Genomic DNA, 23554 nt, shown 5'->3' on the forward strand with positions numbered 1-23554 from the left:
CATCGTGTATTGCATATTAAAGAGTTGTTGAGGTACAGAGGGCTTCATCTAGGACCTCTTCGTATTATAATGCAAACAATATGAGGAAATCTATAAAGATAACGGCTACACAGACATTAGGGAAAGTTGCCACGGGTTTCATCGTAATTTACATACAAATAATTTGTTACGCTCGGGGTTGTCAAAAAAGGAGGAACTTTTTTATGACATGTATATTTAAAAAAAAATTAATAAACCTTAAACCTAAAGTAAAAAAAACGCACAAATTTCTAACATAAATATTATTCCCTTTTAAACTAAATTAAGTTCTAAAATTTTAAGTATTTATGTTTAATATTGTAAAAAAGGCTACAAAATAATGTTTAATCCTTGACTTTTTAATTTTATGACTTCACTATCTCCATAGCTAATTATAACATCACTTTCGTATAATTTTTATAGTGTCTAGCTCCGAGTTTTCTGCGGTTTTGTTTCATGGGAGCCATTTTGGCTGTAAAACAAGAGGTATTATTAAATACATTATATCTTATCATCCAGGATATTCACTATTATGCTGTGAAATTTAGGTATTCGAAAATGGTTACATACACACAAACAAGAAAAAAACATTTATTGCCAACCCTAACTGTAGGTAAAGTTGCCACAAAGCAGGCCGTGGCAACTTTACCTAACCTGTGTCAACATTACCGAAGCGATTATTTATCAATAAATTAAAGAAAAAGCAATTGCTGACATTACAACAGTAATCCCAACTATATTATACATACAAGATCAAAATTTCACTCACCTGTGACAAATAGTTAAGGCTCTGTGAGCACAATTTAGGAACTACTAACTTTTAGCTCATTTTCACGCATACATTGTGACGGCCATTACTGGCATAATAGCAGTCTTACGTCTACGCAAAATATAGTAAATATTTCCTTTTAATGTCTAAAAAATACTTCTATTACAAAACAGAATTCTAGTGGGTAGATTTTTAGATAAATGAGTTTATACCGAATACCTATAGTATGGTAAAGTTGCCAAGGGCCCGGTAAAGTTGCCATAGTTTACCGGTATTGTTTTTTCCCCTGTCTTATGTTAAAACGCCTTAACCTCTCAACGAAAGCTAAATTTCTTTTTTTTTCTAACATGGTAGACATATTGTTCGAAATTTGAATGTCATTATATTGGGTTCCAATATAAAAATGAAAGAGATTCATGTTTTATCATTAGTTTATTTATGTATCGCTTCAATAATAATTATTCTGATTGTACAATCAACTTTAAAATGCTGCCATTATAATTTCTGGTAGGTAAGTGTTTAATTGCTTACCTCTTGTTTGCTCATCAAATTTTACCTTCATACCAAGTCGTTTTACAGGAAAACATTTCAAAAGTGACACAGTAAAAGTTTAGATTACCCTCATTACAACGTGCTTGGTAAACATAAACGTGTGTTATTGCATATTAAAACTTGTTACAAATGCCATAAGCGTTAATTTATGTTGATCCCTAGTTGCTCAATTTTGGTACTTGAGAATTTTATTATGGTAATAGCGTTTAGGTGCGAATTTGAACAGTGTCTATAATATCTACCAACAATAGGGTGGAAGACTAATTATTATTATTTCAATTTACGTCTTGTACATTATTTTAAAACATTAGATACGTATTTTTAGGGTTCCGTAGCCAAATGGCAAAAAACGGAACCCTTATAGATTCGTCATGTCTGTCTGTCCGTCTGTCCGTCTGTCCGTCTGTCCGTCCGTCCGTATGTCACAGCCATTTATTTCCGAAACTGTTGGGCCTACATAGTTGAAACTTTGTAAGATGTATTTCGGTAACCGCTATTACAATTTTGAATAAAAAATAATAAATTAAAAAATTTAAGGAACTTACTCCATACATGGAACTGATTCAAAAAAAAATTTTTTGTCTTACATATCCGTGATGGGTGTCTATGGATAGGCCTTTAAAAAGACATTAAGGTTCCTAAAACCACTTTTCGTCAAAATCAATCGTTTGAAAGTTAGACGCTTCCAAAGTGGAAAAATGGGTGTGCCTCTAACTTTTAAAGTAAGAGAGTGAGAAAACTGAAAAAAATATATGCTGTAGATTTCAATGGAAACTAACAACGAAAATTGGTGTGAACCAGATATCATTATTAGTTTTTAAGAAATAAATCATTTTCAAAAACCGCAAATATAACTTTGTCGTTCATACAAACACTATGTAAAACCAAGTTATTTTACAACTTTTATGCATGGCAAAATAAAAAATACGTGTCAAATATTTTTTCATTATCTTCCTAGGATTTTCACAGACAAACAATTTCCCATTCACATAACACCTAAACCCGGAATAAGAGCCTGTGGATCACACAACGAGTTGTTTTTTCTCAAACAAACAATTTCACATGTACAGGACACCCAGACGCGGGACAACAATCTGTGATAAATGATAAATGATATTTATTTCTGTAAATAGGTCATAAAATAACACTTTTACACGTCAATATTTCAAATAGCTAGATGAGATGATAGCTAGATGATGTGTGAATCACATATAGATTTGTTCCGTGCGGGAATTGAACCCATCCACCGCTTCAACTATGTGTACTTTGAACTTGACTAGTTGAAAACTACCGAATAACTTCAATTTCCCCTTCTTTAATCGGGAAAACTCACAAACAAACACAACCTTTTCATAGTTAACCCTCAATAGTGGAATTACCCAATAACCTGACTACAGCTAATATTTTGACCATAAAATTCCCATAAACTTTATGTTGCCCGTTGTCCACGATCATAAATGAAAACGAACTTTGATTTTTATGTCACTACAGCCATAAAAATATTATTTTTTTATTGCCTGTGACACATTTTTTTTGACAAGAGATTATATCTGAGATATTAAAGGACAATTTTTGATAGACTTTGGTAATAAAATTTAGTTTAGCCTCAAGGGTAAGTCTAGGGTTTATATGATTGGAAAATTTGTTATTATTGCTATATGCTAGTGGTGCAGAATGCTTTTTTTAAATTGGATTTTTTTATTTGGTTTTTGCTGAACGGGTTGATCGTTCTCTTAGTTTTATAAGTAAAATGGTTTATGTTTATACTATACATGTTTGTTTTAACATACTTATTTTGTTAACTGAACGCACGTAGTTGAGTAGTTGGGTTCAAACTAGAAAATGCAAACACAGATAATAATGCTAGTAATAATATTGGCTGTTATGTAAAAAAAAATGTTTATTATTTATTTAAACAAATTAACATTTATGCCATCTATCAAAAACATGAAAGACTAGAACCCTTTCAATCCTCCTCACATTGCAATTGCTTCTTACACCGCCCGCTAGATGGCGCTATTAAAAAATTCCTGTACTTTTCGCTTATTCTTACAATATAGTGTCGTACGTGGTCGTACGGCTTAAGTTCGTTCATAATTATATCACTAGATGTAGTGTAAATGAAAAAGATATAAAAAAAAATCTGTAAAGAATTACTATCTTACCTGTTTTGTCTAATATAAATTATGAAACAACTAATTTTTTTGAGTGATGAACGTCATCAGATTACTTCACCCGCCTTGGATGAGGTGTGACGAAGCGTCTGACTCGTACTGACTAAAAATCACTCGTTCCTGCTGTTGCTTCGAGCCGCAGCCGGTAACCGCTACATTGTCCTTAGCTTTGGCCGAGCATCAGCCATGTTAGTCGCCATCTGTTGTGGTCTAATGGCTCATTAACACATTAAACGCCATGAGGGGCAAAATGACCGGCGCCAGCGGAAGATTTGTCTTCAACAGATTTTTGTTGGCAGTCGTATTTAAACCCCAAGGTATAACAAAAACAAAATTAATACGTACATAGTTTATTACAAAAATACATCACATTACAATCACAAGCCTTTCATTATTGTAATACTTTTACGCTTTCTTCGAGCGAGCTGGATCGTTCAGTTCTGCACCAAATACATTGAGAAGGAACACTTTATAATCTTCTGATTTCACTGCATAAGCCACTCGGACATTCGCTTTGTCTTTTTCTACGAAATCGTGTTTCATTATACCTCTTTTATCACCTGAAATTAAAGTTCTATTTAGCTTGCTTTTGTTTTATTTTGATACTAGCTTCTGCCAGCGGCTTCGTCCACGTTCCCGTGGGATAAAAAGTATATTATCACCCAAGTCAGCTCTTATGACATCCAGACTCGAAACAATAATTTGTGGATCACGTAAAGAGTTGCTCCGAATTAGACTGGAACGCGCTGCACGATACGCGATTGTCCAGCCACCGCACCAACCATGCAGTTGTGGCGACACTTTGACAGATGACAGAAGTCGCACATAGACTATCGACGAGCAAATTAACGGATGACGTCACAAATATCCTGCATCGCACATATGAAGTTTACATGCGAATTAAGACGGATAGAAAATCCCAAAAAACAACAGTTGGGAAGAAAGCCCGCCAGGCTGATCACCTCGACTGGTCGGAGGATCCTCCTTTTCTTAGGGAACTTTACTCTCTGTTCCCTAAACAGTCATACTACGCGTGCTACTACTGCTAACAAAAAACCAACGTGGAACTACACTAGTTTCTTATAAGGCCGTAGTATAAGTTCGGTCAAGACGGACCACTCTTGCATTAACAAATTAAATTACAAGTAATAAAATGCTTTTAAAGCTTTAAACAGAGGGGAGTAGAAGGAAGGTAGGGAGGCCTTTGCCTTGCAGTGGGACGATCATGAAATCTAATCTAAATCTAATAATATACTTACCACAAACATGAACATCGTGCTTCGAATACTTGTATTCAGCAACTAAATCTGGTCGCAGATACAACGCCACTGTAGCTGGATCCAACGCCTGCCAGGACTCCTCCTTGTCCAGAGCCACCTTTTCATACTTATTCTGTTCTTTTATTATTTCTGTGTCGAGTTTTCCGAGAGTGTTGAATCTCCAGTCCTGTTGAAAAGAAATTGAATCGTGTTTTAAACTGATTGATACTTTGTGAAACGTTCGCTGATATTATTTTATAGCTCGGTGGTCATATAGCAACCCCAGACAGACATAATTATAGCGACCAGTTTGCCGATATATTAAAAAAGGCCCATATTAAAAGTACCTTTAACCGACCAGTGTGCATGAAAAGACTGATGACTGTTGATGAAGCGAAAGAAGTGTGTAAGAACCGTGGCAATTGGCATTCCATTGTCTCTGCCTACCCCCATGAGTAACAGGCGTGAGGTTATGTATAGATGTATGTAGCTCGGTGGTCGTTAGTAAATTTAGCCGATTTAGTATCATTAATATTTTTAAGTGCCAGCGTATTATTCAAATTTCTTCAAAAATCTTTAGAATTCGGCATATTTTGGAACGATTGCCCATTCACAAACCAATTGGTAGTTGATATACATACAAAGTTTACAAAACATGGTCGATCACTGAGCATTCTTCAGCAACTTCGTCGTACGAAGCTTTTTTAAGTTTCATTTCACTTACTTTACTGAAGCTGAGGTATTCCTTCGTTTGTGAGAAGGGGAAAATGGTAACTTTGTCAGGAGTGGCATTCTTTACTACAATGTGGTATGCTTCCACGTCCATGTGTGCGTTGAACTCCGGCAATGGGTACTTTTCACCTGTTGGATATAATAAAAGAAATCAACATATTTTCCTCGCAGATTTTTCGTATACTAGCAGACTTAAGATTGAGGTACTTTATCAGGTTAAAGAAAAAGACTTTCAATTTTAGTCATTGAATTTTGTTTTAATTGACTTTACCTTTTTGCGTTTTTTTCATCTTAAGTTTGTTGGAAGAATCGGTCTTGAAATTATTTGAGATATTGATTTATTATCTTACACTGAATGCATATTATGTCATCAACTTTAGTGAGTAGTAAAAGGTGGATAAATCAATCTGTGAGTAACTTAACTATCTTACATTTATAAATATCATTACGTGAGACTAATAAATACGTGACCAAAGTTTGACCAAATACTTCTGTTTACTACTTAGTCTGAAATTGAGCTAAATTGTTATTTCTTCTTTATGTTATTAGGAAGTCTTTATAAATACTTGTATAAATAAACTTACTGTGAATGTGTCCGGCCCCGATGTACAAGTGGCTCAATCTTGACAAGAAGTTAGGATCCAGTTTGATAGCCAACGCTACGTTTGTTAATGCGCCAATAGTAATCACAGTCAGGTTTCCTGTAAAAGAGTTTAATGTAAGCCTATAATTCCTTAATTTGTTATAGGTAAAAATAATTTCTGTAACGTTTTAATAATAATATGTTTAAAGAAATGATTTGTATAAATAGAAAATTAGAAAAAAAAATACTGGGGTTCGATTTGACAGGCACAATTTCTGATACATTTTAGAAGTTATTAGATGGCTGTGACTCCTCTGATGTTGCGGGTGTCTATGGATGGCGCAAATTGCTTACCATCAAGTGACCCGTCTGCTCGTTTGCCCCCTATTCCATGAAAAAGATAGGAACCTACAAAAATCAATAGATACCAGTACAATGTGTATATTTGTATAAACGGCCTTACCTTCATAAAGCTTAGAGTAATTAATAAGGGCGTTGACAGCGCCCTCTGTCTGTGCTGGTACCAAATCAGGGAAGGTTTCTCCTGTGTCTCCTAGTCCATCAACACCATAGTAGTCTGATACTTTTGGAGTCGTCACTATTGATTCCTTAGAACCCCTGTAGATTGGCACCTGAAAGGTAAATGAATAACACATAGAAATATTAAATATCTGTAGAATAATAAATTTTAATTCTGTTAGAATTCTTACACACGAGTAGCATTTTACCAACGGAGGGAACAGAGGTAACAGCAGCCGTTGACTGTTTTAACTGCAACAATGTTTTTTTTTGAGGGGTGAATTGTCTAATGTTTTGAGTGTCAGACTCTTACTGACCTAAACCACCCCATTCTTACTCCTGCTTTTCGAGCCGGTGCCCCAGTAACCCAAACTTTTAATATTGGAAATCTCAGTATAATACTTATCAACAGTTAAATAATTATTAACTGTAGATCTGGACAGTGGTAATTGAATTCGGGATCAAGGCGTTGACGTTGATCTCGATAAATAATTCTTATCGCTCATACGATGGCATAGTTCAACAAATTGAAGTCAGTAGGTATTCATATACTCGCATAATCGGTTGTATGAAAAAACATTATATCGCACACCTAGTAATATTTTGGCACATTTACGGTTTTCATAGTTTACCAGACTTGTTTAGTTTTTAGTTTACTGACCAATGAACCGTTGTTTTACGTGTGTGAGGGGGGAAACTACAACAATGGTATAATGACACTTACGACCTATCTCGATGAATATGGAAATAAATGGATTAATATGCACTTTTAAACACGTAAACCATATAAAGTCAATTTCGTATTTTTTACAGATGTGCCAATATATTTCGGTAGCGGTGAGCGATATACATAATACACAAGACCCACGTGGTAGTACATAATATCATAATCATTTCTATGTAGGTATTGAAATATTAAAATCGATAGTTTATTGCATAATAACAATACACCATTACACATAAGTGCACATCTGGCGAATACACTGCTTCGAGGAACCGCAATTATTTTGTATCTATCGTTAAATCAATTTCGACTCTAACAAATAAATTAGCTAAACATAACATTATTTGTTACTTGAAATATACTACGAACGAAGTACTACGAAGAAGAACTACGAATAATAAACATAGAATAGTTATATTTTAAATAATTTATTTTACAATGGTTTGGACAGGTAGAAACGATGGATGAAAGTAGATTCACGAAAGAAATAAACAACGCGGATATGAATGGGGCCGTCGGTAGAGGGCACCCTAGACAGACGTATAAAATCCAAATTAGAGATATATTAAAGAAGGGCCAAACGAAAAGTACCCTTAACCAACGAACATGCCTAAAAAAGGACTAAGAGGGAGGCCTTTGTTCAGTAGTGGACGTCTCTCGGCTGATGATGATGATGATGCATAAAAAGACTGATGACCGTTGATGAAGTGAAAGAGGTATTCTATTAATTTATTAATGAGGTATATATTAATCCCCGATTCCCGAACAACAACCCTTAAATTCCTAACTCCCAAAAAGCCGGCAACGCACTTGTAACGCCTCTGGTGTTTCAAGTGTCTATGGGCGGCGGCGATTGCTTACCATCAGGTAACACGTCTGCTCCCCACCCCCATTGCAGACAGGCCTGAGGTTATGTATGTAGGTATGTTAATTTATTTTAAGCTAGCAAGCTACGAGTACTTACATCTTGTCGATTTGCTACTTTTAATACTTTTTGGTTGTTGTGATAGACATTATCTTCTTTGGTGTTCCCGTTTGCTGTCGTCAATGCTACCAGTTTAGGTCTGAAATTAATACGGTTAGAAGTATTATACTTTTGCCCCAACTTAGATTTTTTTCCAGTGTCGTAGGTGCGTTTACGAACATACAATTTCACATAAACATGACATCCAGACCGGGAACAACAATCTGTGAATCACATAATGAGTAGATCCATGCGGGATTCGAACCCGCGACACGTTGCACGGCAGCCGGCAACTGCCAGACACCGTACCAACTGAGCAGTCTAAATACTAGACATAGAAGAGCAGGATATTGATAATTGTTTATTTTTTAAGTTTGAAACATAATTACTCACCCATCGAAATACTTCTCGTAGAGTAAGCCCAAAAATATGGCCATCGCATCGTCCCCACCGGCGTCATTGTCGATTATAAACTTCGGCTTCTTGTCGTCATTGGATGAACTGTGAACAAAGTTACCGTTGAGATATAAAATCCTAATTAGCCTCTAATAAAATCGATAAATTGAAACAGGGAAAGCGACGTTCGATGTTCTGATAAATGGTCAACAAGGCTCGATAATAAACTAAAACAAAAGTGAACGAAAGTTACTGAATGTCATTTCGGCCCACTTACTTTAAACGTAAAGTAAACTCATACTAAGGACAACTGAAGATAGTCCAGTTCAATCTTGCTGCCGACTCGAATCTAGTAGCGCCAAACGCGTTTCTCCGTTAATTGACGTTATTAAACCAAAATTTTTAGCATACTCGTACTAAGTCTCACGGTAGTTACTATAAAAACTAAAGTAAAAATTATTTATTTTTGGTTTTGTATACTTTTCCTTCTGACCAGTAGGTCAATAGCTATCTAGTGAGATAAGTATTGAGTACGTTATCAGTATTATTACCTAATATACTCGTAATATATTTACTGATTTCACAAACATTGAGATCGTATCAGAAAGCAAAACATGTTGCTTCAGCATCACGTCTTTTTAAGATTACCATTATATTATTGTTGAGTTTGACACGATTACATATATCCATATATTTATCAATACTGCATACTGCATAGTTAAATGTATGGCCTTACGATTGTGTAGTAAGGTGTGTTGCGACCATTAGAAACTATGAAAATTGTCCACGAAGTGGCACTGTGGGCCGTGATTTGGCATTTGTAGGTTGCATGCATTCGTCCAATAACGCGTTGTAGATCATAATGAATTGTTATCTTTACTTTTACCAAATAGATACTGCCAGTGATAAAACAAACATTTCCATGTTGAATAAATAAAAGTTCAACTCCCAGGTCAAGTGAAGTATGATTGCCAAAATAATAACATGTCTGTTCATTTACAATTTTATCATAAACAAGAAGTTATTTATTTAAATAATATATTGAATATGTACTGTTAATAAATGAGCTATTCAAGTAATATCTAATATTCACATAGCAACTGTGATGTAATAGTTGCTTATGTTTTTCCCCGAATGAGAAACATAGAGTGAACAACTTTATTTTACCTTTAGTGACCAAGTAAACAATATTATGTTCTTAAACTTAAAACTGAAACTGTCTGAAAAGAAGTTTCCATGCTTACCCTAAAAACTTTTGCTTGTGAATCAAAATCACATCACACTTCAACAGCCTATATTTGGCTACTGCTGCTGCATTTCATTCTTGTCTATACCTCTCTACGTACTTTTAATAAGAAGAAACTCTTACAGTTAGGAAACCTAGGCTCATCTAGCTCCTAAAAACTTAATTCTTCTGATTGAATGAATAATTAATCAGTAATTCATATAATGTTTCATTAACCCATTCAGAAAATGTATTTCAATTTCTTTTGTAATACGACCTACGTAATTTAAAATCGCTAATTTAACCCTTCAAGATGTGTATACCTTATAGGTAAGTTTACTATTCACGTATATGACCTATAGGTAAAACACCAGTCACAATATTAGATACAAGCTACTTCCACGCGCTTTCACCCATTCTGCACGGGTCATTTTGATCGAAACATAATGTTTTATAGTATATTATCTTTGTCAATTAATTGACTACCCCAACACAAAAAAAAATCATTTTCACTAGGACTAGTAGTTCCGGAAATGAGCAGATCGAACATCTTAACAACCTCACGTAATTGCTATGTAACTAAAAAATAACAATATTATAATAATTATGACTATCAAACTTTTATTTTACAACTAAGTTTATTATTCACCGGGTCAAACCCGAGAAGGAGACCTATAGGTAAAACACCATTTTCACAATATATATGATAACATTTTCAGCTATGTAATACATACGCGCTTTACACAAACACCCACTCTGCTTGGCTCCTTTGGATCGAAGCGTAATGTTTTATAGTATAAATTTAATAACCTTTCTCGATAAATTGACTATCCCACAAAAAATTAAACTCCTTAATTCTATCTAATAAATTTAAAATAGTATTTATGAGATTGTGTGTCACTGTGTGAGATTAGATATAGTAATAACTATTACTTAATGTATACTAGTTTTCAGTTACGTAATACATACCAGTTAACACAAACACAAATAAACAAACACACGAATATTGCTCGCAACATGATCGACACGTGCATCTTCAACCGCGTCGGGAGATCAACTAAATGTTTGATAGCTTTGAACCTACTTGCTTAATAATCATAATTTAAGATTGTCTACTGTAGACCCGTTTAATTTTCGGTTATAAGCGAGTTACTGGAATCGCAACTTGTCACAATCGCAAATCGCAACTTGAGTTACTGGATCGTGAATTTTTGTTGTGCTGTTATAATAATATTATACCTACCTAGCTCTGCCTACCTCTTCGGGGATCCGAAGAGTTAGGCATATAAGTAAAAAAGTACATCGGATGTCACACAAAAAATTGTGGATGACACAAAGAGTTACTCCTTGCGGGAATCGAACCCGTTAACCGTTACAGCCAGTTGCTCAGCCACCACCTCATCCTTGCAGTCAACAGCAACAGTCAATCGCAAGCGACACCTTTTCTTGGCCACTTAGCATACATCAGTAACTATAGAATTAATAAATGCAACTGTTTATAAGAAACTACTCCTAAGTAAGTATACATATTGTTATCGCGTTAGGTATGTATGGTACTATTCGTTCTAACGTCATATTGAAATTATACCGAGTACTATCGATCAGTATTACAAACTAGGTATTTCCATAACTACCATTACATTTTCAGTGCCTAAAAATAAACATAGCGTGATTTGAGACAATCAATAACCATCTTTAGGAATATGGATATAAAGTCTAAAAAAGATTTTTTGTGACTGACAGATCTAAAGATTATAGTATTCTTTGTCAAACCTTTTATTTTATTATAGTAGTAGATTTGCTATTGCATGTAGATTTACTGACTGAATACCTATGATGAGTTATGTATAAATCGTTCAAAATCAATTCTAATGTGGTCTATAGTTTGTAACATAAGATTAATATAACAAGACTGTAACATAAGATTAATAGTAGTATTTTTAATATAGGGTAAAACATAATTATAATTAAAAACTTTATATCACCAGTTGCATTTTTATTCACTAATCCTACAAGACAATTAGAAAAGATAGTAATTACCTAACTGCCATAGTCAGAGACCCTAAATGATTACTTAAATTACTCCTTAGTAACGATTTTGTTCTGAAAATAATTGCAATGGGCTGGGTTAAGTAACTAAACATAAACAATAAATGTCTCCTCGTACGGCGGTAAGTGTAACATTTACTGAATTAACAAAACATGTACCTATATGCATTATTAACTTTCAATCCTATAATCATATAATACATACCTATTATATCGATCCGACATATTAGAAAAAAAAACCATAGCCCATCTACACCGCAAAGCAAAAAACAAAAACAAAACACAACAGCATTACGAAGCAAAAAATGTCAATAAACAACACTTACTTAGCGGCCATTTTGTATTAACTCAAAATGCACTTCCACTGTCAAACACTGGAATAATACTGAACTACGAGCCTCTATTTAGCCATTATGTATTCACTGATTATCTTGCCTTAAATCAATAACACACAATACATAATATAATGTGTTTTTCTACTCGTGCGCGTCGTACGTAAACAACCGACTGACGTCGAATGCGCGCGAATTAGACTCGCAGGTCGATGACCTTCAAATAGTGGTGTCTCTTTCCCTCGAACTAGGAGTTCTATTTTTAAAAAACTGATTGATGAATAGACGTCCTGTGTTTGAAAAACACAAATACAAAACAAGGATAAAATCATGTGATTGCTTTTTGTTTTTAAGTCTATTTTTAATTTTTGACATGTAATTTACCGATAGTTGTTTTTTTGAATGGCACGTGGTGATAAAAACAATTTGAATGGACTATGAAATATGGTAATATAGCATTTTTTTTTTTAATAAAAAAGCTATGCTCTGTACTAGAAGTCCAGTCATTTGGTAGTTTTACCCAAATCTATAAATTCACCAATTTTCAAAACTCCCGGAAAACTTTCCAGGTAACCCCCTTTTTATCTACCAAATGACTGGACTATAGGGATATCCCCTGTATCTTTGGCATATTTATATTATATTGAGTAGTGTTATTGAATTTTTGTATCGTTCTATTCAATTAAATAAATAATTAAAAATTTAAGAAATAATATAATTTAACAAAATTATGATGATAATACAAACAAAATTGTCTATGTGGAAATCAAACCCGCAACACATTGCACAAAATCCAGTGATCGAACCACTGAACCACCTACAGCGCATCCATTCACGTGTCATGTTATCAGCAAGTTCATTCTAATGAGTTCGTGTCTAATACCTATTGATAAGGTTACTATTAAAACTAATCATTATTTACTTTGTAATTGTAACACATTAAACAAAAGATTCGTAGCGATTAGAGATCCATTGTTTCTGCCTACCCCCATGGGAGACAGGCGTGAGGTTATGTAAGTAAAACAAATAGTAATAATTGGGAACTGGGGGAAATTGTGATTTGTGTTCAATTAATGACTGATCAATTTGCGAAATAGTGACTTCCTTAAATTTGAAAAATATTAATTACTAGCTTCTGCCAGCGGCTTCCCCCGCGTTCCAGTAGGACAAAATTATCATATCCCTTAAGTCAGCTCATACCTTGTCTGCATACTCGATTTCATCAAAATCAGTTCATACTTTCAGCGTGATTGATGGACAAACAAACATCCAATCAACCAAACAAACCAACTTTTACATTTATAATATTAGTGTGAAGTTTGAAAGTGTGGTTGGTCGATTTCTGAAATTATGACGATTGGTGAATTTTGGAAATAGTGACTCTTGCTGCCACACTTAGCGACATTTAAAAGATTATTTAAACTATTCCTTAGTAACGATTTTGTTGCGGAAACAATTGCTAAGGATTAGGTTAACCTAGTCGTCTAGTATGGTTACTTAAGCAACTATTAAATGACTCTGAGTGACAACGGTATAGCATTTATCTTTTTCACTTTATCATCATCATCAGTCCAACTTGTAGTCAAACATCAGGTAACCCGTCTTTTCGCTAACCACCCTATACTATAAAAAAATAATTCATCATTACTCATCCAGTTACATCTAAACGAAGCATTAAAATATTGTTAAAACCATTATGTATATTTAACCTATCACAATTTTTTGTGTCTTTTTATCGAAACAGACAGTTTTTGTGATAAGTAAATAGTTGAAGAACATTATAAGTGATTAAGCTTTTTTATATAATAAAGTTTATTTTTAAACTACATAAATAAATACCTAATGGCTAACACATCACTGGTCATTATTTATATAGCAGTTATATTTAACACATTTTTATCTGACTTTATGTTTTTGGTGATATATCATCTTTATACACGTTCAAAAACAATATTTAAAATAAAATTGCTCAGGATTCGAAATATCATTTTATTATAAATATCACGCCATCTCCCCGATAGGGATCCAGTACAATAAGTACAAAAACTATTCCATCAATAAATATATAAGTTATTGCGTAAACACATATATCTAATACATAATTTAACTAAAAGTAATGGTTTACTCACGAAAATATTAAGAAAATTTGCAATCAATTTCTTTGATTTGTTGATTACATTAAATATACCACTACATAATATTTACAAGTAAATTAGAAAAGCTATAGTTTCAAGTCACAGAGGGACTCTTCATCATGAGTAGCATGTGCGAAAGCGACAAAGCTTTTCTCAGTATATTTACGTGAGTAAACCGTTTCTTTTAGTTAATTCAGTATGTGTCACATAGTTTTTTTATATATATGTATATATTTTTTTATCTCCACGACTTAAGTCACATCGTTCAAAGGAAAATCTCGACTTCAATCAAGATAACAAACGAGCTTATGGCACACTATTTACATTGTTGAAAAATAGATTTTAATCAATACCTGGTATAAATAATATAATTGGAAAATATCTAATAGAATTTAAATGAAAAATATCACAACTTTCAACTTAAAAACACTAGTCTCAACACCTTGCAGATTTCACTTTATACATTGTATTTTCAACCCTATTTCTTTCAAATTACGGATTTAATTCGGCTGAATACACGTCTAATATGAACTTCTGGTAGTTTTCAACGTTTCCTTTGTAAAACAGACGTACGTTAGGGTCCGATGAATTGAAGTTGTTTGTGGTGATACCCCGTTTTTCCCCTGTAATGTGTAAAATAAGTTAGTCATCATTATCACAATATCATAATAGATCTAAAGAACCATTATGCGTTCCATTGACTCTGCCTACCCCCATGGGAGACAGGCGTGAGGTTATGTATGTATCTTAAGAGCCGCCTACAATATGGAGTACTTCAAGAAGTGAGTAAATAGGTTTCTTAAGGGTCGGCAAAGCGCATGTAATGCCCCAAATGTTGCAAGCGTTCATAGACCACGGTAATCACTTACCATCGGGTGGGCCGTGTGCTTACTTGCAACCGACATGGTATAAAAAAGTACTTGTAACCAGTAATACAAAAAACATTTATTTGTTAAACGGTTTTAATGGGTTTATATTATATGATCATCAAGATTAAGAGTGTGTACCAAATATCAGATCGATCGGAAAGAGGGTTAAATTCCAATTGTTAAATTTGACCCAAACAAACAAACAGGTTGAGCTAAATAAAACCGTTTAAAACGAATCTGGTAGACGAAGGATCTAGTAGAACTGTAATCCTCACTATAGCTAATTTCAATATTTTTATTTAAATACAATTTATGAACGGAACGGCAATATTTTCATTTGACGTGACCACTACTTTTTGCTATTACATTCATTGAAGGGGCCATAAAACTACATATAAGTACTATTTGGGGTAATTAGGCCTCCGGTAAACTTACTCAGACAACGAAACACAAAGCAATCGTTGTTTTACGTCCGTTTTCTGTGAGGCCGTGGTATCACTCCGGTCGAGTCAGCCCATTCGTGCCGAAGCATGGCTCTCCCACATTGAAATGAAAATAAGTATTCTATAAATTGCTTACCTTCTAAAATAATAGTGTTATTGGAATCTTTAAACTCGTCAACGATTTCATTGTAAAGAGCTATAGCTGCAACGGCTGGGTCCAGAAGGTTCCATGCTGTTTCTTTGGGAAGAGCTACTCGTTCATACACGTTCAGAGCTCGCATGATTGGCGTGTCAATTTTGCCCAAAACGTTTTTACGCCATTCCTGTAACAGGCAGACTAATATTTATCATTTGTTTTACGGTTATTTGGGGATTAACTGTCCAAGAGTGACTCTTTTGAATTGTTCCATCATCTAATTTGAGAATCGTATCAATTAAAATATCAAGAGAACAGAATCTTATGCTTCGAAAATCTTTTTTTAACCGGTGTTGATGTCAGTTTCGTAGCGGCTTCATAGCATCTTCGTAGCGGTTAATGTAAATCGCATTCAAAAGATTTTTTCTGGAATTCACGCATTGTTTTCGGTAGTGCAAAATAAAATTACAAATAAATACCGCTCTGAAAACATTATCTCTCTTTTTTTCTAGAATCTTATTAATACAGATGCAAAGCCATCATTCAATTATATTCTGCTTCTTCAGTCACACTTGAGACTAATAACTAAACTAAACAGCTAAGAATTAAACTAGACAGCATAAATAATGGTAGAAAAAGTAAACAAGACTTACAATAGGAATTTTTAACGTCTCTATAACTTGAGAGAATGGTACAACTGTCACTTTATCAGCTACAGCACTGTCTGCCACTATGTGGTACGCTTCAGGGTCCATGGCAGCGTTGAATTCAGCTTTTGGATATGCTTCACCTGTAAAATGACAGTCCAATAATGATTTATTTTCTCGAATGGGATTTTTCTATGCTTACCTCATATTATGAACAATAAATTGGAATGTACACTTTATTATGATCACCATCATCACCCTAAAAGTGGTCACTGCTGACAAAAGGAAAGGCCTCTTCTCTTACGGAGAGGGCTTAACTTAATTACCACGCTTGCTCAATGTACCTAAGTTGACAATATCAAACTTGTATTTACAAATGACAAACCCAGGTTTCCTTACGATGTCTTTCTTCACCGTTTGTCAGTGGTGTCCAAATAATCTTAGAAAGTAAATATAATTCGGAAGAAGTGACATTGGTAATTGCGGTAGGTTTCAAACCCACACTCTCATGTATGGGAGGCAGGTGTCTTAAACCACCTGGCCAATGCCACGAATATTATCATAACACGAAGAATTTAACTTACTGTAGATATGGCCAGAACCAACGTATAAATGTGCCAGTCGGTGAATGAAGTGAGGGTCCAGTTTCACAGCCAAAGCGATGTTAGTAGCTGGACCAATAGCTACTACTATTAGTTCGCCTGAAAATTAATGGGAATATTATTCAATACAATAACAAAAAGACGAGGCTTATTTTGCTTGTTAGTTTGGGGAACGTAAATACTATTGGACTAGGTCCAAAAATGTTTTTTTTTAATTTTCAGTGACAGTGACTGCCTTATTGGTCGAGTAGTCGCAATTAAGTATGACTGCCGAGCAAAGGGTTACGGACGAAGGCGTTGGTAGAAAATAGTACCTCTATATTTCTTGGAAAGTTCTATAAGTGCAACTGCTGCTGGTTGTTTTTCTATATCTACTGGCCCTGGAGCGTGGTAACCAGTGTCTCCTAACCCGTCCAGCCCAAAATAGCGATCTGATCCCATCTCTTCTATAAAGGCCTTGTTAGCACCTGAATATATTGGTATCTGCAATAATAGAATACAAAAGTAATCAGTAAAAAATGGTCCGAGATCCCAGAGCTGTCAGACATATCTTATTTTTACAAGCATTTAACCTTCGGCTTACAGTAGTCTTGTATGTACTTTTTAATGCCTTAATGTTTGTAAAGCTTGCCGAGTGACACCAGCGCAGGTACCAGGTGAGAAAGGTAACTAAAAATTAGACTAACTTAACTTAAATTTTTATGTCTGATTTTTATATATGTTTTGTAGAATATTACTCTGAAATCATATTAAAAAAATCAGACATTTTCCATGGACCAAAACTTTTATCAGACGCTATAAAGCTCTAAAAAATAGTGCGCCTTACAAAATTGTAATAGCGCAACGTGACTGTCATTTAAAATGAGGCTAATTATATAGCCACATTTTAACGTGTTACTTGGTAAGAATTTATAACCTATCTACACCCTTTTCGAAAAGAAAAGAAGAATCTTTTTTCGCCAGTTCTTGAATTGTAAGGTGATTTTGTATTATTATGCTAATAGGTAGTTTTTTTTGGTGAAACGGTTTTGTGGATCATTATGCCCATGGACACCCGCAACACCAGAGAAGTCACAGTCGCATTGCTTATATTATAATCTTATTAATAGGTATTCTTATAAGTACTTACATCTAGCCTCTCACTGACTCGCAGAATCCGATCACTGTTTATATTTGCTTGTGTGAGGTTCACATTTCCAAATGACGTTGTCAAGGCAACCAGTTTTGGTCTGAAACAGTAAAGTAAATATTTTTACGTAAGACTTTATGAACGTTTCAAAATTGATAATCTTCGGAGACCCAATTTCCCCTAACTATGCGGATATTTTTTTTTTTAAGAGGGGCTGGCTTGGCTTGGCTTCTCTCGGCTTGGACCAGGAAAGAGGGAGTGTCAGACTCTTACTGACTAAAAACCACCCCGTTCCTACTCCTACTTCTCGAGCCGGAGCCCTGGTAAACCCGCTAGGTGGTCCACAGCTCCAAATCAGAACTATGCGGATTTAAGACACATCTAGATTACGACAGAAATTATGGCATAAGTGTCAAATATTTATGGCAAACAGTAATCATCAGGTTTATATTATCTATTTTTAGTAAAAAAAACCTTGAATTGCTTTTAATCATAATTTATTTAAAAGAGGATATTTGAAAAACAAAACAATGTAGTTTATTTTACATAGGTAATGTTTCCTCGTTTTGAGTCATAAACTAAACTCTTTAAACAGAGATATGTATAATTAACATCATTAGACACATAAGCGTAAGAACCTAAAATCTGTCTTAGACGTTTAGTAATAAAGTTCAAAATACTGAAGTAATATAATGAAATAATATGAGGAAAAGAACACGATTTTTAAATAAAGAAAATTAATTATTTTTGTCATAGTAGGTATTTGTAGTGTCACGTGTTAAATAATATGTTGTTATGGATGGACGCTCAATGCATCCATATACACCGTGTGAATGCACCGTGAAATTTATGTCGTTTTCCTCCTAAAGTAAAATGGTTTTGTCTCGTTCAAACAATAGTTTTAGACAAAATAACCGACAAACCATTGTGAAAATCATATATCGAAAGCGCATCCGAATTCATTAGTAGGTACATTATCAAAACATCACATTTTGTGGTTTTCAAAGGGGCATCCCTCAGCACGTGTGATAAAAATAGTGCCTCTATAAGCAACATCTTAATTTTTTTGTTTTTACTTTTGCATCGAAAAGTTTTCCTTATAGCAAATTGTTTTGCTAAAGCGAATTCGAAAATTTTATCCTTATACTAATAAACTTGTCACCACTCCTTCTCATTTCGTAGCTATTGTATGAGCTAACTGTAGTCAGAGATAAAAGAACTATAAATTTTTAAAAATATCTGGTAGCAACGCTTTCTGATAAACCGAAATCTATCAAGCTGTAACCCGCCATTTTTTTAAGGGGAAAAAATCATCCAAATGCTTCTCCCGCCTTGGGCGTGACGAGAGGGAGGGTCAAACTCTTACTGACTTAAAACTACCCTGTTCTTACTTTTGCTCTTTAAGCCGGTGCCACAGCAAACCCGATAGGGAGTCCGCAGTTTCGGGTCGGAGCGTCAAGTTTATAGTAAATCCTCGTACACAGAGAAGACCCGTGGACCAATAAAAGACTGTCAGATACTGTTGATGTTGTTATATTACACATTACAGATTCACCTATTTGTTTCAATGCCGTATTTATCGTGGATGACAGAGGACACATACGTCTAGCCTAGACTTGAACTAGACCTACTTAGTGATAACCTAGTTAAATTAATTATTCAATGTCTGAAATTTACCTTCTATTTTTATTTACAAGAACATTTATACATTGTTTAATCACATAAGTAGCAAATGAATATATATCACCTGATGGTACGTAATCAGCGCTGCCTATGGACGGAAACGGGAGAAAACGGGATTGCGCGTACAAAGTCGCGGGCAGAAGGTGATGTATAATAAAGTAAAAACACACACACTGAACAGGGGAGGGTCTTTTTTATGGTATAAGCCGGTAAACGAACAGACGGATCACTTGATGGTAAGCAATCGTCGCCGCTCATGAATACCCGAAACACTAGAGGCGTTACAAGTGCGTTGCTGACCTTTTGGTGGTAAGGAATTTAAGGGTTGTTGGGGAATCGGGGATTGAGAAGGGGGGTAATTGGGCCTCCGACCTCCATTAACACATTGAACGCCGTGGTGGTCACCGGTGACCGACGTTAGCGGAGGATATGCTTTAAACAGTTTTCTATTGGCAGTCAAAGACTTAACAATAATTCAGATGTAAAACTAACCCAGTTTGGCGATAAAAGACGCGTTGTATGTAATGGTATGTTGTGCTACCTTATTATAACCATAAGTATTTAATATACGTAACAGGTATATTTAAAACATTTCAAGGTCTAAGTCGGTCGGTAATCTTTATCTAGCTCTGTATAAATATTTTTTTTTTTTTTTTTATGTTGTAAGTCCCATGTAATAGGTGGTGAGCCTATTGCCATATACCGGGCACCTAATTATTTTAATTATTATAAACACTCCGATTTTGTAGAAGTTTTTTATTTAGAGTACGGAAAAAAAGAAGTAACTATATGCAAAGAACATTGTCTTACCCATTGAAATATTTCTCATTGAGCAAGCTGATTGTGATAGCGAAGGCGTCATCAGCACCACCATCGTGATCTATTACCAGCTTCTTCTTTGAACACACTGATCTGGCTTCAGGACTGAAAACATATAATTTCTCAATTTTAACCCACTAAGCTAAAATACGAAAATTATTTCAATTAAGTAGCCTTAATAATAATACTCTATCAATGAATTTGTTTTAAGAAGTAGTAAGTAGCTAATTTTAAATTGCATTTCATTGATAAATATATTTTTATGGTATTTAAGCCGGTAAACGAGCTGAAGGATAACCTATTGGTAAGCAATCGCCGACGCTCATGGACACCCGTAACACCAGAGGCGTTACCAGTGCATTTCCAGCCTTTTGAAGAGGAATACACTCTTTTCTTGAAAATTTCAAGATTGTATCGTTTATGTTTAATCTATACATTCACAATATAGTACATAGATTTTAAAACAGAAATAAACTAACTAAGAAAGACTAATAACGTTAACTAAATTAATGTTAACCTTACCTGCTAATCCAACAAACGGTAAATAAAACTAAACACAATACTTTATGAGCCATTTTTACACGAACTGTAGCCAAACAACATATAAGAAGAACTGGTATAACATCTAACATCACTCATGTTTTTATAAAACCAATGTATCTTAATATATAGATAAAAAACCAATGTCAGTTTGTTTTATTTAACATTGAACTAAATATTTACCTATCTTCTATGTATCTACCTATGTAAATAAATAGAGAATTTATCAAAAAGACTGCCTTGTTAGTTGAGGGTTCGCAAGTGCGACTGCCGGACTAGGGATCCAGGGTTCGATTCCCGGGTCAGACAAAGCATTACCTACTGGGCCTTTTCGGTTTTTCGAAAATTTCTTAGTAAAAGCACGGAGTCTGGAATTGTGATTGATTGTGAATTATCATCAAAATCTGTTCGGTAGTTTCAGCGTGATTGAAAGACAAACATCCAAAGAAACGAACTTTCATATTAATAATATTAGTGTGAATGAAAATAACCGAGGAAAGTAGGGCTTTCCTATTCTAATAAAAACTCGTGAGAAATACTAAATTAACTAAATAGTAGGTTGTGCGACGTCGCCGCATCTGCGCACGTTGCACATGATGTAGAGTACTTTTGTAACTGGAAACCAGTAGAGCGTTTCTCCATTAATTAATAAAGCTCTACTAATTTCAAGTCATAACTGGATTCAAGCGAAGATTCGGCGATGACGCGCAGCTGACGTCACCGCGCCGTTATTTTCAATTAAATTAATGTTTCACGATTGCTTTTATACAAAAAAGCATATTATCTATCTTTTTTTTAAAGTCTTCTTTATTTAAATTCATACATATTTAAATACATCTCTATTCAATCAGTACATTTATTTTTCTTTGAACACTTAAAACTGACTCCAAGGTTGAAAACATAATTATATTGTCGCTGTTAAAATACAAACTACTAAATAATAGTCTCTTTATGAGAGGTTTTCATATTCCCTGTTTGATAGACTTGGGCATCTTAGAAAGGCTTTTAAAATTTGAAAGATTTCGTTTCGTTCTTCAGGGGTAGCATGGTTCCAGTCAAAATGAAATCAGTTTACCTTAGGTTACCTACTTTCTGCAGATGCAGAACACTACATGGATTACCGGGTTTCCAACATGAAACAGGAACGGGGTGGTTTTTAGCCAGTAAGAGTCTAACACTCTCTCTCGCCTGACTCAAGACGGGAGACATCATTGGATAAGTTTACCCCTCAATATAGGCCACCGATTTGATTGATTGTCGTAATTCTGTCTCTACCAATACTGTAATACTTACTGTAGAGGTATGAAACAATATTTTTCAGGAAATAAATTATAACGGGTGAGCAATATGCAAATAAATCTTTAAAGCGTCTGTCGCTGAAACATAATCGCTGAAACATAGTTCCAACCATTTTTAATAACCTTCCAGTCGATATAAACAACTGTGTTACAAAAGCGTCTTATAAAAATAAAGTATATAAATACCTCTTTAATGAATTTTTCACACACAACAAACACTTTCTAATTATCCTCATTAATGAGGATTAACGAAAATAAACACTTTCTAATTATCCTCATTAATGAGGATAATGTTTGCTGTGAATGTGTATGTTTGTGCTAGACAAAAGGAGCTACGTCTGCCAACAAACTGCTATGCAGTTTGGCAGAGGTAATATTTATTGTTATGTATATGCATTTCTGTGAATAAACTATTTTTCATTTTTCATTCATAATACTGAAAAAATAATCAGTACTACTGCAATCAGTAGAAAAATTACATTAATATTAGGTACCAAAATTTTGTGGACTGAGGTTGTGTGTATGTTTGTTACTCAATCACGTCATAATGGCTCAATAGATAGGTCTATTCGAACAGAAGTCCATTCTTAAATTGAACTGAATTGAATTGAAATAACACATAAGGTACTTTTTTTAGCAAAAGCTAGCACCGTACAAATAGAGCACATTTTCCCGAAAAAAATATTAGTATTACAAAACAAACAACAAAAATGTGAATCTTACCTGCCGAACCAATTAGCGATAAATAGAACAAAACATAATATTTTACGAGCCATTATGTAGAACTGGTTGTATAATGTGACATCACTCATGTTTTATAAAAACACGTGTGTCTTAATATATAGGTAGAAATCCAACGTTTGTTTGTGCTAAATATTTGTGAACAAAAAACATACATTTATTTTATGATATGGTATACAGTATAAGAAATAAAATACATACTGCATAGAACGTTAC

The 23554-nt window shown here is 34.4% G+C and overlaps 3 protein-coding genes across 7 annotated transcripts in view; 1 reads left to right on the top strand and 2 right to left on the bottom strand.

The window, feature by feature from the left end:
- The window catches only part of LOC118262919 (uncharacterized), a 401080-nt gene that overhangs the window by 105573 nt on the left and 271953 nt on the right, over window positions 1-23554 (top strand). Inside the window, exon 1 of one of the 3 annotated variants that reach the window (XM_050697762.1) lies at window positions 19098-19107. The exons of the other annotated variants lie outside the window; for them this stretch is intronic. The gene's annotated coding sequence lies outside the window, so the exon portion shown is untranslated. Of the gene's footprint in view, window positions 1-19097; window positions 19108-23554 lie in introns of those variants that run through there. 3 annotated transcript variants of the gene reach the window in all.
- Window positions 3848-12484, bottom strand: LOC118262558 (uncharacterized). 2 transcript variants are annotated; one of them, XM_035574035.2, is made up of 8 exons: window positions 12291-12484; window positions 8688-8795; window positions 8295-8394; window positions 6551-6719; window positions 6089-6205; window positions 5497-5633; window positions 4773-4959; window positions 3848-4073 (listed from the first exon to the last, which is right to left on the bottom strand). In XM_035574035.2, exons 1-8 carry the CDS (start codon window positions 12299-12301, stop codon window positions 3919-3921), a joined length of 984 nt encoding a protein of 327 aa, XP_035429928.1. In that variant the 5' UTR covers window positions 12302-12484; the 3' UTR covers window positions 3848-3918. The 2 variants fall into 2 exon arrangements, with proteins under 2 accessions (XP_035429928.1, XP_035429927.2); XM_035574034.2 differs by lacking the exon at window positions 12291-12484 and adding an exon at window positions 10885-11023.
- Window positions 14272-23396, bottom strand: LOC118262556 (uncharacterized). 2 transcript variants are annotated; one of them, XM_035574030.2, is made up of 8 exons: window positions 23321-23396; window positions 20751-20864; window positions 18258-18357; window positions 17443-17611; window positions 17111-17227; window positions 16533-16669; window positions 15880-16066; window positions 14272-15054 (listed from the first exon to the last, which is right to left on the bottom strand). In XM_035574030.2, the coding sequence occupies exons 1-8, from the start codon at window positions 23371-23373 to the stop codon at window positions 14924-14926; spliced, it is 1008 nt and encodes a 335-aa protein (XP_035429923.2). In that variant the 5' UTR covers window positions 23374-23396; the 3' UTR covers window positions 14272-14923. The 2 variants fall into 2 exon arrangements, with proteins under 2 accessions (XP_035429923.2, XP_035429922.2); XM_035574029.2 differs by lacking the exon at window positions 23321-23396 and adding an exon at window positions 21282-21423.

This window comes from Spodoptera frugiperda, chromosome 12, assembly GCF_023101765.2.
Source record: "Spodoptera frugiperda isolate SF20-4 chromosome 12, AGI-APGP_CSIRO_Sfru_2.0, whole genome shotgun sequence".
Classification (NCBI taxonomy): domain Eukaryota; kingdom Metazoa; phylum Arthropoda; class Insecta; order Lepidoptera; family Noctuidae; genus Spodoptera; species Spodoptera frugiperda.